We start from the raw sequence: 14527 nt of genomic DNA, 5'->3' as shown, positions 1-14527 counted from the left end.
GCAGAGAGCGCCTGTCTCAGAAACAAAACAAAACAAAAATTGTGCTTTGTACCTTATTTTAAACTAAATTTAACTGGAGGTTACAAATAAAGTAATTTCAGGTTGTGGTGGTGGCACAAACCTTGGGAAACATTGGCCGGAGGCTCTCTGAGCTCAAGGCCAGCCTATTATACAGGGTGAGTTCCAAGACACCTGGAGCTACTCAGAGAGACCCTCTTTTTTTTTTTTTTTTTGGTTTTTCGAGACAGAGTTTCTCTGTGGTTTTGGAGCCTGTCCTGGAACTAGCTCTTGTAGACCAGGCTGGTCTCAAACTCACAGAGATCCGCCTGCCTCTGCCTCCCAAGTGCTGGGGATTAAAGGTGTGCGCCACCACCGCCCGGCTGAGAGACCCTCTCTTACAAAACAGCAAAAAGGAAGTAAAATAATTTTGAGATGAGCAGGTGGTCACAGAGTCTCTGGCCCAGCCTGGGAAGACAGGTACATGAAGGAGGTCGCTTGGCACAGACCTGCAGCCACAGACTTTACATTTGTGTTTTTGGTTGAGTATGATGGTGCACTTGGGATGTTGAGGCAAGATGTGACATTGGAGGTCATTGTGGGCTACACAGTAAGATGCTGTCTCAGAACTTGGGGAGCTGCAGTGATAGCCACCAGTACAATGTTTGAGGACTTGAGTTCAAGCCCTGGGATCCACATAATAAAAGCTGACTGAGGTATGCTTGTAATACTTAGGCTGGTGGATCCTTAGGACTTACTGGCTAGCCAGCCTAGCCTGGTTTCTGGCCGGTAGCAAACAGGCGACAGCAGCCAAGGGGGTGTTCCAGCCTGCATGCACATATGCACACATAGATACGCAGAAAAGTTGTAATTTTAAAGGATGGTGGTAGATAAATGGTATACACTTAAAGTCATGGGCTCTTATGTCGATACTAAACTTGTTTTTCTTTTTCTTTTTTCTTTTCTTTTTTTTAAATATTTATTTATTTATTATGTATACAATATTCTGTCTGCGTGTATGCCTGCAGGCCAGAAGAGGGCGCCAGACCTCTTTACAGATGGTTGTGAGCCACCATGTGGTTGCTGGCAATTGAACTCAGGACCTTTGGAAGAGCAGGCAATGCTCTTAACTGCTGAGCCATCTCTCCAGCCCCTTGTTTTTGTTTTTCTAGACAGGATTTCTCTGTAACAGCCCTGGCTGTCCTGGAACTAACTAGCTCTTGTAGACCAGGCTGACCTCAAACTCACAGAGATCTGCCTGTCTCTGCCTCCCTAGTGCTGGGATTAAAGGTGGGCGCCACCACTGTCCGACTTGATATTAAACTCTTAAAGATTTGTTAGTGTTCAGTAAGCACTCTTGAGAGGAGGCTAATCTGTTCAAGCTGTGTAGCTGTTGGTCAAACTGATTTCATTAATTCACCTGAAGTATGTTAGCCTTGATGGCGGCTGTTTGGTTTTAGGATAGGAACTCAGTATACAGCCCCGGCATTTCCAATACCTGCTTTCTGTGGCTTCTCTCGGGCTGGGAGTCCTGTAGCTGCCCCTCTGCCTGAGTGGAGGCTGTGTCTGACCTGTGGGTGTTAGGTTAGGACAGTGGTGAAGGCAGCAAGGTTGAGAGCCCCTCAGAGTTCTTTGTTTCCACCCAATCCCTGTCTTAGGGAACATTGTTGTAAGTTCTGAGTCGGGCTTGTCTTGAATGTGGTTGGTTATGTTTCTGGAGACAGGAGGACTGATTGTACTGGCCCTTTGGTTAGCTTCTGAGCAGCAGGATGGGTGAAACCTGTGTTTGAGGGGTCTGTTGAAGATTTATCCATGGTAGTAGTAGCATGAGCCCAACTCAGCCCAGGAAGTTCAGCCTGAAGGTAGGTTCTCGAGAGGTAGTGGAAGACCCCATTGCTGTGGGTCCTGAGGGTCTGTGTACCTCTTAGCCACAGATGCAGGCATTTCATAGAATTAGTCAAGCAGGGTGACAGAGCTGTGTGCCCTGGACTGACTGTTGTGCAGTTCCTGCACACTTTCCCTTTCTCCAGGGTGGCTGGGCAGAGAAAAGAGCACAAACCTTGTCCTGTGTTGAACTTGACCTGCCTGTGGGTCTGGCCTTTCTTCATAGGATGTTCTGTCAAGAGCCCTGTGCTCTGGGGAGGCCAAAAGCATCCCTTTGGGAGTAGCTAAAGATGCCTGGTTCTGCTCCCACTTGATAGGAAAGGTAAGAGTCCATACTTGGTGTCCATGAAGTTGGTTGTGGAAGTAGCTTCTCTTTGGATGACTGCTTAACTAGTGAAGACATGACTAGTACTTTACCTGTGACTGTATCCATTCCCAGGAGCAACTACTCAGGAATATGCTGCAGGATCCTGGAAGCAGGTCCCCAAGGGGCCAGCCCTCCTCAGGCAGCAGGTTTGAACTAAATGGCAGTTCATAATTCACCATTTTAAATTGTAGTTAAGATTCTTTCTTTCTCTTTCTTCCTTCCTTTCTTCCTTCCTTCCTTTCTTTCTTTCTTTCTTTCTTTCTTTCTTTCTTTCTTTCTTTCTTTCTTTCTCTCTGTCTTTCTTTTTTTAATGGATGTGGGTACCTAGAAAAACCAGAAGAGGCCATTAGGCTATGTGGTGGTGGTGTACATCTTTAATCCCAATCTTAAGGGTAGGCAGATCTCTGAGTTTGAGGCCGGTCTGGTGTACAGAGCGAGTTCCAGGACAGCCAGGGCTGTACAGAGGAAACCCTGTCTGTAGGTTTGGGGCGGGGGAGCATTAGCTCCCTGAAGCTGGTGTTAGAGGAGGGCTGTAAACTGAATGTGATCCTGAAAGGGTAGGAAGCTCTCTTGACTGCTAAGCCTTCTCCTTAGCCTTTTTCTCTTATGAGATAAGGTCTCGTATAACCTAGGCTTCCCTCAGCCTTGTGTAGCTCAAGTTGACCTCCTGATCCTCTTCCCTTTGCCTCCTGAGTGCTAGAATTAGAGCCGTCCACCAGGAATCCCAGCTCCAGTGCGTCTGTTCTCCTCTGTCCATCCTGTCCTATCACTTAGTATTTAGAAACTGTGTGCCCTGCAAGGAGATGAGTTTGAATTGTTTGGTAAATCCAGAAGTTTTTAAATGATACTGAATTGTACTTCAATATCCCAGGTCCTGGGGCCCTCAGTGTGAACCCTGTATGGGCCCTGTTCCCCACCTTCACTCTCTGGGGGATGCTCCTCAGAAAGCCAGCGAGGACAGGTCTGGGCTTTCAGGGTCGGGTGGGAGTAGCTCTTCATTCAAGAGAAAGTCAGCCACTGTCACTGTTGGCTCATTGCACGTGGATTAAGTCCATCCATGGTGGGCCACGACACACCCTCAGCCATTGTCACTGTTGGCTCATTGTTCGTAGATTAAGTCCTGGCCATGGCACACCCTCAGCTTCCAGGAATCTCACTCCAGTGACTGCTGATTAGAACCAAAGAGCACAATCAGCTTGACACTGTGCTCCCAACTCCTCGGAAGCTTTGTTGGGTTAGCCCAGGGCTTGGCCAAGTGAGAGTCAGCCCAAGACTTTCTTAAGCTTGGGACTCTTGAAGTTTTCCAGCTAACTGGCTGTTCAATGAGGTCGTCAAAAACAGTAACAAGGATGGGGGATCCTGAGAACGCTGGCCCTATCTACTATGTCCACCTACGTATCCTAGCCTGGCTTCTAAGCAAGTTTTTGGATGGTTGTTGGGGTTTGTGAGAAGTGCTGGGAGGTGGTATCACCTGCCTTTAATCCCAGCACTCAGGAAGCAGGCAGGCAGATCTCTTGAGTTCAGGCCAGCCTGATCTACGGAGCAAGTTCCTGGACAGCCAGGACAACACAGAGAAACTCTTTCTCAAATCCTGCCCCGCCCCCCAAATTGTCAAGTTCAGGTGAGGTGCTGGCATGATTGTTTCCCAGCCTCCATTACACAGAGTGCTCTTCACTTGAGGGTGGTCACTTAAAAGTCATTCCCAGGCAGGGCCATCCTGTGACCGCAGTTCTTGGAGCATTTTGGGGGCCTGACTCTGATAGTGGGGGTGCAAAGTGGTGTTTCCCACTATTCTTAGCTGTCTCTGTATGACTTTGTCCAGCTTTTCCTTGGAGTCAGTGCTAAATTTAAGTACCTGGATCCTGATTGGATTCCTTCCCAAAAGGTCTACTCCCCTGCTCCCTGTCTCTATCCCAGAAGTACCAGCCACTGGGTTTGGTCTTAAACTTGCTGCCCCCGACCTCGGGACCTTGAAGGGCTCTAAGCTTGGATGCAGCTCTTCTTGTAGGCAGCAGAGAAGCAGGAAGGGAGGAGCAGCTGATGATGCAAGGAGTGGGGCTGCCTGGCAGCTCGTGGCCAGGTGTCTTCAAGTTAAACTGTTTAGATTGACCCCCTAAATGTGTTCTAAAAGCTGCCTTTCCAGTCCAGAATGCAGGGACTAGTTTTAAAAGCACCATGAACTTGCTTAAATAAGTTGAAATGTTAGGAAGATGACTCGGGGTTAGGGCACCTGTGCTCGAGCCTGGTAACCTGAGGTCAGGCCTCAGTCCCCACGATAGGAGAGCCTTAATGTTTCCCTAAAACAGATGCTTGTTTCTAAGTGTCCAGAGCAGCTCACTCCAGGAACTATCTGAGGGAGAGGGTGGTACAACCTCGAAGGCCCCAAAGGCAGTGACTCCTGGCTTCTGCCCCGGGCTGACGGGCTGAATATGGAGGTGCCGTCTGGATTGCCCTTTGAGTTCAACTGGCAGTTTCCCTGCTTTCAGCTGAACCAGACTTGTCCCTCCTGGACCATCACCAGTGGGGTGCTTCCGGACATTTCTGCTGCTGAGTTTTGAGAAATTTGGTGGAATCTGGGTGTGGTGGCAGAGGCAGGTGGATCTCTGAGTTCGAGGCCAGCCTGAACTACAGAGCAGGTGCCAGGACTGCACAGAGAAACCTGGTCTCTGGGAGGTGGGGGGATTCTGTGGATTTTCCCAATTTTCTCCCTGCTGTAGCTTGGTTTCCTGGCAGCGTTGTCTTTGTGTTTTGAGAGGGAACAAATGCATAGATCAGAGCTGTGGTCAGTATGATAGAGGAAAAGGTCACTGTCATGAGAGGAGGCCAGAAATGGTTCTGCTTTCTGCCTTATCAGAATGACCACGGCTACCTGGAGCTGTTCGGTAGATTTGGGTCTCATAGAAATCATGACACCCCCAAGAAGTCAGTACCTTCTTGTCGTGGGGCAGTGGTTACCCAGCCTATGCTAAGGCCTAGAGCTGTGATATTGACAAGAGCCAACTTGGGACCCTAAGAGGCAGGGGGACCATTTATTTACAGGCAGATCTAGGTTAGTGAACAATCATTTATCCAAAGCTCCTTGACTCTGGTGTTCAGCTATACACAGAATGGAATTTTGCATATGCTGGACAGAAACAAAAGGATCAAGCCCCGGCCAGAAAGGTTCCAGAACTGCAAGGACCTGTTTGACCTGATCCTCACTTGTGAAGAGAGAGTCTATGACCAGGTTGTAGAAGGTGAGTGCCAACACTCGGCTGGAAGACTTATGGTCTCCAGGGGAGGCAGGTTAGGCCTCAGGCCCTGGGCAACAGTGATGTACAGGACCCACATGGACATCGGGAGGACAGCCTGTGAGGAGTAAGCAGAGGACGGATTCCTGTATGTTTTTGTAAGCCTTGTGGCCTTCAGCGCAGTGTTGCGTATTTATTGGGCCTGCCATTTTATAGAAACTACTGTTGGTGCCAGCGTGGGCGGCATAGAATGGCCTGGAGTGGAGTATGCTGTTTTCCTAGGCTTCTTCACTGAGCCTTCGTTGTGGGTCTGTCCTTAGTTTCTGGAGTTTGGATGCTCAATCCTTGAGTTACAGTCCAGAGTTCAGGGGCAGGCGCAGCGAGAGCTGAACATGGACACATCTGTTACCCAATGCCTAGTAATATTGTGTCTCTTTCGAATCAGATCTGAATTCCAGAGAACAGGAGACCTGCCAGCCAGTGCATGTGGTCAACGTGGACATCCAGGACAACCATGAAGAGGCCACCCTAGGGGCCTTCCTCATCTGCGAGCTCTGCCAGTGTGTGAGTCTGAGCCCTGGGTCCAGGCATCCTTACCAAGGAAGTAGCTGTTGGGCAAGAGGAGGGGACCTCTCATCACTAGCAACTTATTTTCACATCCTGGTTAATACTAAATTTCAAATAAAGACCAAGAAGTACACATTCCAGGAGGTTAACAGTGACGTGACGTTGGCTTGAGAGCCCATCCCAGTGCGTCTGTGGTTGGTAGAAGTGATGAATGACATCTCCAGGTCATAGGCCTCTCTTCGGGAAGAAATGACTGACAGTTGACCTTTTCCTCTGGTGCAGAGCTCACCTGGTATTGTCAGAGATGGGTCTTGGGGCTCCCAGAGGAACATTCACAGTATAGGGGTATTTTGTGTACTTTTGCCTGATATTTGTCTAGATATTTATCCTCTGAAGACCCCTGGGCTGTGCACCTGCTGTGTGGAGGGGTCACCCTGTTCAGATGCTGTGGAGGGACGTTGTGGGAGGAGCCATGTGCCTTGTCCCGCCTTTCACCCTTGAGAATATGTTTAATTTAGCTGGCTGTGGCAGAGTTGACGTCCTCTTGGCTTCCCAAGTAGAGGCTGATGGGGAAGTTGGTGTGGGGATCCACATTCCTGTTGAATTCAGCCCAGCTTCCACTTTCAGTCCCTGCTGAAGTTCCAGCAGTTGAGCTCGTGGTTTGGCTGATGATCTAGAGAAAGGACTGAAGCCTGAGAGACTGTGTAGCCATGCAGAGCAGTGTGGTCAGCAGCCAGCCTGCCTCAAAGTGTTAAAGGCCTGCTGGCAATGCCTGGCCACCTTGTAGGTTTTCACAACCAGGAGAAGCTGTTGGTGTCTGGGGGTAGAGGCCAGATGTGCGCTAGCCTGCTGCAGGGCACAGGCTGCTCCACCACGAGGCATGGTCGGCCTCTGCTGGACAGTTCTAGGAAGATGCCTGCCTCTTCATGCCCCTCACTTCACTCATCGCAGGGTTGGGGTGGCGCTGGCTGGTGAGGCTTCCATAAACCTGTGATGCCTGAGGGCAGAGCTTGAATCCCAGCCTCGGAGTCCAGTCCTTCCTTTGAATCTAGCATTCCCAATATGGGGTGCTACAGTGGCCATTGTGCAGGTCTGGAGCCCATTATCAAAGCAGGGACTGCCAGGAAGGGGCCATTGGGATGACCCTGAGGACACTATCCTGAGACTGTCCCCACTGCAGGAGGGAGATGCAGCACAGGGCAGAGGAGGGAAGGCGTGTCACACTTCCCAAGTGTCACTCAAGGCTTTGCTTTCCCCAGATCCAGCACACTGAGGATATGGAGAACGAGATTGATGAGCTGCTGCAGGAGTTTGAGGAGAAGAGTGGCCGGGCCTTTCTGCACACTGTCTGCTTCTACTGAGCCACTCGTGGGCCGTGCACGTCCTGACTTGCACACCGCCTTTGGAGCCACTTTTTCAATGTGTTTTCTCTTCTGATGTTTGTTTATACTGCTAGGTGCACGTCGCCAGTGTACTGCACATGTGGAATGTGAAGCGCACAGCGATGCCAGATTGAAATCCATTGTTTTTAATCAAAAGAAGTAAAGACGGTTTACTGTACAGCCTACAGCAAGTGTCTGTTGTTGGCCTTCCTACCCCTTTTCTCGCCACTGCTGGATTGTACAAAAAACCCGAAATAAAACAATAGACTGCCTTATTGGCTGGGGGGTGGGACGGGGTGGGGATGGCGGGGAGCGGGGGATGAGACGGGGACTTGGAATCACCGCAAAATATATGCTCCTGGGGGTCTTTGATTTGGCCTGAATTCCTGGCCTGCATCCCTGCAGGAGAAGAGGTATCCAGGGCCCTTAAGTACAGCCCTGTGACATACCTGAGACCATCCTTTGAGAGAAAGATGACACAGGCCCCGGGCTGTAAGACACCAGGATACCGGCCCCTCCAGTTGGAACCTGCAGACACAGTGCACAGTGGGGTTTGTACTTAGGGATGGAGGTCAGCTGTCCTCTCTTGCTTCCGTCACACAGGGCAGGGTTGGTTCTTACACTGTCAGCTCTGTGGACAGGACAAGCAAGACAGCCACAACAAACAGTATGCTAGACACTAGGCTGCTAGTTTCGGGCTACTGTCCAGCACCCCTTCCTTTCCAGAAGCCTGCTAGCCTTTCCCACCACTGCCACGATGCTCTGGGATGCTCTGGCCTACTCCGTATCTCTTGCCCTCCTACCTTTGGTCCAGTAGTCACAGTCTCTGGTTCCTCTGACCTTGCAGGCCCCTCCCCCGATGGCATTTTCTTGCTGGAGGAGGCTGGGTGCCGACCTTCCTACCCCTCACTGGAACCAGGGGACGCAAGAGGAGGGGCCTTACTTGGAGAAGTAGAGCAGAAACGACCAGGCCAAAAAGAGTTCAGCGTGGCACTGGGCAAGGAGATCGGATGAGATGGGGCAGAATGTGGAGCCGAGACCGGAGGGGAGGGGTCTGGGCCTGCGTCGCAAGGATAGGAGTGGAGAACCTCGACCCTGGATGCTGGCGCGGGGCGGCGAAGTCCCTCCCCAAAGGCGGAGGCAGAAGGAGGAGGGTGGAGATAGTGAGGAAGAAAAGGAGGGAGGGAGAAGCCTGGAGGAGGGAAGGGGGAGGAGGGAGGGGGCCGCCGAGCCGACCGCAGGGAGCCGGGCACAGGGAGCACCGGAGGGCGGAGCGGAGCGCGGCCAGCGACGGGCGGCGAGCGAGCGACCCTACAGCAGCCCCCACACCTCCGCTGCCTGTGACCGCGCCTGCCCCCGGGGCCCGCGGCGGCCCGGCGCGCGAGCGCTGACCTCTGCGGAGGCGGCGCGGGCTCAGCATCGGGCCGGGGCCGGGAGGGGCACCGGGGCCGGGGGGCGGCGCTCCGGCCCGGCCCGGCCCCGCCCGATGTCCATGAGTGCGAACACCATGATCTTCATGATTCTGGGGGCGTCGATCGTGATGGTGAGCGGAGGGGCTTCCCGCGCGCGCCCCCTGCTTCTGCCGCCCGCGCGCGCGCCTTCCCCACCTCGCTTCCTTGTTTACCGGCCCGCGCGGCCTGCGCTGCCCTCCGCGGCTTGCCCTGCGCTACCCTCGCTGCTACCCTGCGCGGCCCTCGCCCCGGCTGCCCTGCGCTTCCCCACCCGCCCGCCCACCCACCCAACCCCGGCAGCCCGACGCTCCCACTCGGCACCCTCTTCGGCCCGGCCCACTCCTCGCCCTGACCGGTCATGGGCTCTTCCAGGCCATCGCGTGCTTGATGGACATGAACGCGCTGCTGGACCGATTCCATAACTACATCCTCCCGCACCTGCGGGGCGAGGACCGCGTCTGCCACTGCAACTGTGGCCGGTGAGTGTGCCCCGGCTCTAGGCACTACACGCGTGATCACACTTGTGCACGGGCCCCGTTCGGCCGGTGAGCCGGGAGCAGGCTGGGCCGCAGAGCCCAGAGCTGAATGGTGGGGGCCGCTTCTGCCCGCCAGGTGCTGGGGGAGGGGTTGCCAACGGGAACCCCAGATCAGCCAGCTGTCTCTCTGGGAAAGGAAGCATGACTGAGTCTGTTAGGGACCCTTTCCTCCAGTTCCTTTAGAGAAAAGGCTGCCTGGTGGTGGCATTTTGGGCCATGGAGCCTCCTAGTTCAGGGCCTGGAGGCCTGAGATCAGCAGCCCTGAGTGGTGCCCACGGTGGAAGACAGGAAGCTGGTTAAGCCCGGGACAGTAGTCTTGCCTATGACCCAAGTCTTCCTCTTGGGTCCCCTGTGTCCACGGCAGGCGAGTGCAGGAGGTCAAGACAGAAAGGGCCTACCTTAAGGAACACCTGCCACAACTGGTCACGTGTAGGGAGGAACTGAAGTAGGCTGGGGTTTGTTCAAGGTCACAGTGAGACCCACCACACCCTTCAGGGACCCCCCCCTTCTGTGCATGTGTAGTGATAAAGTCTTCTGGCCTTGCATGTTTGTACGTCCATGTATGAAATAAACATCTTCTCATGAGCCGCGCATGTGTGTACTGTCTGTGCATATACATGTGCGTACACAGCGCACTCGTACATCCGCATGCACTCATCCCAGAGATGCCCTCATGCGATAACCGTTGTCCCCGCGGGGCAGACCAGGAGGACGTGGACGGAGGTTTTGGAGGTAGACTTGCCCAAGGTTACACAACTAGGAAAGAGTGGGGCTAGAATCACAGAACCTCACTTCCTCACCCCAACCCACGCTTCCAGGCCTACATACACATGTGCATGTCTCCTAAGAGCATATATGGTTACAGGTACAGGCAAGTATGCGGCAGATCACGGGCATTACAGCAAGCAGAAAGGGATGCACACGCCCTTACATGCGTTGGACATGGTAGGAAAATTTGCCGTGTGGCCACACATTCCCAGAAAGCCCTGCCCTCCATCTTTGGTATATCAAGAGGGCTCAGAAAAGACATGAGGTTCCCAGGGCATGTCTGTAGGTGAGTCCCGAAACCTCCCCAAGACAGAATCCACATCCTGAGCCCAGTCACCGGACCCATGAACACTGGGGATGGACACGATATATGGGGGCTGTTACAACGTGTTTGGTTCAGCGCTGTCCACGACAGCACACTGAATGGTTTACCTGAGCACAGAGGGTGTGTTCTTAGAGCACGTTTATATAGGTTACATATGTGTATCTCGTGGACTCATGTAAACAGACACCTGTAGCGTGGAACATGAAGAGAGGCCTGTGTGTGCAAAAATGTGGAGAGCCACATCCTCCTGTGGACAGTGTTTCTGCGTGTGTCTCTCTACATGTATGTGCTTTGTACACAACTCTACATACAGGGTATGTAAATTCGTTGTACAAAGCACTTGTATATTGATTACATATATGTGTATGTAAAGTACATGTATATAAAACAATATACAGTTCAGTGTGCTCAGGGAACATGTCAGAACATCTCAGCGTGGGTGCAGTGGCGGCAGATTAGTTTGCAAATGGGTTATCTGTGCACATACGTGTACACACGTGGTATCAGCAGTTTGCCTGTGTGTACATACTATGCAGAATAACTGTACACATGTGTCTGCCTTGTACATGACTATCTGCAGAATTTTAGACAGAGAACATATATGTAAACTAATGTTCTGAACAAAGCACGCCAGCAGGCAACCTTTGTGTGTACACACAGATCCATACACATGACAGCATCCCACAGAGAGAGGGTGGCTGGTTCAGAGCTGGGTGAATGTGCATCTATGTGTGACGCACCATGCTCATACCTGAAGTGTGCACAGTGCATGGGTGTGGGGCTTGTGGGACCCATGTCCGCAGTATACACGCCATGTCCTGTGCATGCGGACAGCGTGTATACTGGGCACGCAGTGACCTCGAGTGGACACGTGGCAGCATGTGTCATGAAGGTAGGACACATGTATGTACATATCACAGACATTCATCCTGCTTTCATTCAGAAGACTTGGTGTGGTATCAGGAGGAGTCAGGCCAGGGGAGGAGCAATTGTAGATACCCACGCTAACTGTAAAGGCACAGGTCATAACCTCTAACCCCTGGACTCCTGAGGCCCTGGGTTGTCTGGGACCCCACCTTGGCCTACTTGTAGGCTATCTAGGTTTCTTCTTGCTTCCTTGGTAGCTTCTTCATGTTTCTTTTCCTGGAACAGCTACATGTTGGGGACAGTTCAGAGGAAGGATGTGGAGGCCTAGGCTGACGCAGCCCCCACCAGAGCCTGTGACATTCCCCCCCCCCCCCGTGGTCTGGAAGCACTTCTGTCCCCAGGGCCTGGTGCAGTCATACTTTTGTGCCAGGATCAATAGCGTCCATCCATCATGATGATGGACAGGGCCTGTGCATGAGATGAGTGAGGGCTGCCAGGTGTCAGTCATAGTAGCTCCAGTAAACCAGCTGAGGGCTGGCAGCCTAAGCTTTGCCCGTGGGGCTTGGCCAAACTATAGACGGCAGAGTTAGCCCCTGGGTTCCTAAGAAGATCAGAAGAGGACTTGAGGAGTGTCACTGTTGCCTCTTCCTCTCCCTGCTCACCTAGGCTGGGGTTTAAAGATATCAGCCCCACTGTGAGGAAGCATCCATGTGACCCCTACTGGGGCCAGGGACATCAGCAAATGGGCCCAAGAGGAAAGAGTTTTTATCTGGGGAAAGGCTGAGGGTCTACTCTAGGCAGACACGGGTTCCAGCCTCTCACTGAGAGGAGGAAGAGGTGCAGGCTTAGGAAGCCAGAAGCTATTTTCAGCATGCATTTGAGGTGTCTGTAGAGCCCACGTGGAGACTCGAAGGCAGCTGGAGCTCCTAGCAGGCATGGTGGGCAGTGGAAAGAAGGCCCACCCACTAGTGGCTGTGGAAGTAGGTGGGCCAGGAAAGGCATCCTGATAGCAGAAGCCCGGGCAGCCCTTACACTGTCAGGAAGACCCCAATGGTACTCTCGACATCTGGACTGCTGGCTTTGTGGGGTTGGACACCTAAAATGACAGGAGAGAAGGACTTCCTCTTGGAAGTTCAGACATCTCTGAAAGGGGGATCAGCAGCCAGGGGGAACCATACTGGAACTCAGGTGCAAGCTGGGAGGGTCTAGGGCATGAAAGCAATGGACAGTTTCAGAAACCTAGGACAGGAAGCAAAGAGGCAGAGAGACCAGGGCCATAGTGGGTGCTTATTCTTAGAAGGCTCTAAAACCTGTCCAGCATGGACCTGAAGAGCTGAAAATGGCCCATTATAAGAACAGTACGTGCCGGGCGGTAGTGGCGCACGCCTTTAATCCCAGCACTCGGGAGGCAGAGGCAGGCGGATCTCTGGGAGTTCGAGGCCAGCCTGGTCTACAAGAGCTAGTTCCGGGACGGGCACCAAAGCTACAGAGAAACCCTGTCTCGAAAAACCAAAAAAAAAAAAAAAAAAAAAAAAAAGAACAGTACGTGGACGACAGACATGTGGGTCTGTAATGGGCATGAGTGAGGAAGGAAAGACTCCCAGAGCCTCCAGAAAAATGAGCAGCGGGGTAGATACTGAAAGCCAGAAGCCCAAGGCAGAGATTGTGGAACAGCAAGAACACTGTTCCTGTAGGTGGTCTCCTGAGAGCAGCCTGTAGGGGCCAAGAGGCATGTCCGGTGGGCCTGGGTTACTGGGCTGTGCTGGGACCTTGGTAGGTAAATGTGAACCCTGCTACAGGACTTTTGGAAGGATGGCGTGTTGGGTGGAGCAATCCTCCCAGCTGTTCCTACTCTCCTGTTCTGCCAGGTGGGGAGGGAGTGCTGTTTCCCCTCCCAACCCAGCACACAGGGATTGCTTCAGAGAACTTCCCAGGGTGGCCCATAGGAGCCAAGCCATCCACTTTGGGTCCCCTAACCAGCCCAGCACGGACCTGGGGAAGGCTGGGCCAGGGTTGGCAGGAGAGGTGCCAGCCCGCCCTGCCGCCCCCAGGCACCACATCCACTACGTGATCCCGTACGACGGGGACCAGTCGGTGGTGGACGCATCTGAGAACTACTTTGTGACAGACAATGTGACCAAGCAGGAGATCGACCTTATGCTGGGGCTGCTTCTGGGCTTCTGCATCAGCTGGTTCCTGGTGTGGATGGATGGCGTCCTGCACTGTGCCGTGCGCGCCTGGAGGGCCGGTCGGCGCTATGGTGAGTGCCTCGCGCTGCTGCGGGCACCACTTCTGGCCCAGCCCGGCCACCTGACTGCCCTGTCCCCCTGCAGATGGCTCGTGGACCTGGCTGCCCAAGCTGTGCAGCCTGCGGGAGCTGGGCCGGCGGCCGCACAGGCCCTTCGAGGAGCCCACAGGGAACATGGTGCACGTGAAGCAGAAGGTCTACCACAACGGCCACCCCAGCCCACGGCACCTGTGAGTGCACGGGACTTGGGGCTACTGTGCACATGTAAAGGGACCTCGTGGACGCTCAGCTGGCGAGATGGGACTGCGGCCTCAGGCCCAGGGTATGCTGGGCTGTGGCCAGCTGGGCTGTGGCCCGCAGGCAAATCCAGTGGAAGGTGCTGTCTCTTCTTTTTATAAAGGGGGTCGGGTGGGGGCTGGGGTCGGGATGGCCACTGGGCTTCAGGGACAGCAACCTGGTTTCCACAGTGAGCAGGACACAAAAGCAGGCTTTTAGAGGTGCTGGGGCCGGGGTGGTGGGTTCACAATGGGGACAGGCATGGCCTGGGTCACGCTAGCCTAAGGCCACATCTCATTGAAAGCACCACTGTTTCCTGTGCACCTGTTGTCCATCCGTCCGTCTGGAGGGGAGGGGTGTTGTCAGGGGCCGGCGCCCATCTGCACACGGGAGCATGTGCATGGGGCGTGTGGGACTGGAGGACTGGAGGGTGGGACTGGAAAGGCGGGCCCCCAGCAGCAATAAAGACGCGGTGGCCCCAGGTGTCCCAGCCCTCACTGTGAAGCCCACCCTGCCTGGCCAGTAAATTCTCCAGAAAGCTCCAGCCTCTGCTTCTTCCATCACCCCTGACTCCAGGGGCTCCTGGGGGCTCCTTCATCTAGACCCCCCTATACACATACCTCAGCCAA

The 14527-nt window shown here is 53.6% G+C and overlaps 2 protein-coding genes and 1 long non-coding RNA gene across 3 annotated transcripts in view; 2 read left to right on the top strand and 1 right to left on the bottom strand.

Moving 5' to 3' along the window:
• The window catches only part of Ssu72 (SSU72 homolog, RNA polymerase II CTD phosphatase), a 33449-nt gene extending 25842 nt beyond the window's left edge, over window positions 1-7607 (top strand). The window contains exons 3-5 of the mRNA XM_057784041.1: window positions 5345-5484; window positions 5924-6042; window positions 7305-7607. Coding sequence (XP_057640024.1) covers window positions 5345-5484; window positions 5924-6042; window positions 7305-7406 — 361 coding nt within the window. The 3' untranslated portion in view covers window positions 7407-7607. The remainder of the gene's footprint in view (window positions 1-5344; window positions 5485-5923; window positions 6043-7304) is intronic.
• Window positions 7395-8649, bottom strand: LOC130883515 (uncharacterized). The gene is made up of 3 exons (XR_009057977.1): window positions 8231-8649; window positions 7877-7955; window positions 7395-7519 (listed from the first exon to the last, which is right to left on the bottom strand). It is a non-coding gene; the product is annotated as an uncharacterized LOC130883515 (long non-coding RNA).
• Window positions 8650-8656: 7 nt separating this feature from the next.
• On the top strand, window positions 8657-14435 carry Tmem240 (transmembrane protein 240). The gene is made up of 4 exons (XM_057784042.1): window positions 8657-8970; window positions 9251-9357; window positions 13426-13634; window positions 13708-14435. Exons 1-4 carry the CDS (start codon window positions 8914-8916, stop codon window positions 13854-13856), a joined length of 522 nt encoding a protein of 173 aa, XP_057640025.1. The 5' UTR covers window positions 8657-8913; the 3' UTR covers window positions 13857-14435.
• The last annotated feature ends 92 nt before the right edge of the window (window positions 14436-14527 follow it).

This window comes from Chionomys nivalis, chromosome 11 (genome assembly GCF_950005125.1).
Source record: "Chionomys nivalis chromosome 11, mChiNiv1.1, whole genome shotgun sequence".
NCBI lineage: Eukaryota > Metazoa > Chordata > Mammalia > Rodentia > Cricetidae > Chionomys > Chionomys nivalis.
This window is presented reverse-complemented; position numbering and strand designations above follow the sequence as displayed.

Coding starts and splice junctions, on each gene's coding strand:
- Tmem240 (XM_057784042.1), top strand. CDS start 8,914: ATGTCCATGAGTGCGAACACCATGATCTTCATGATTCTGGGGGCGTCG. Junction 8,971..9,250: donor TGGGGGCGTCGATCGTGATG/GTGAGCGGAGGG, acceptor GGGCTCTTCCAG/GCCATCGCGTGCTTGATGGA. Junction 13,635..13,707: donor GAGGGCCGGTCGGCGCTATG/GTGAGTGCCTCG, acceptor GTCCCCCTGCAG/ATGGCTCGTGGACCTGGCTG.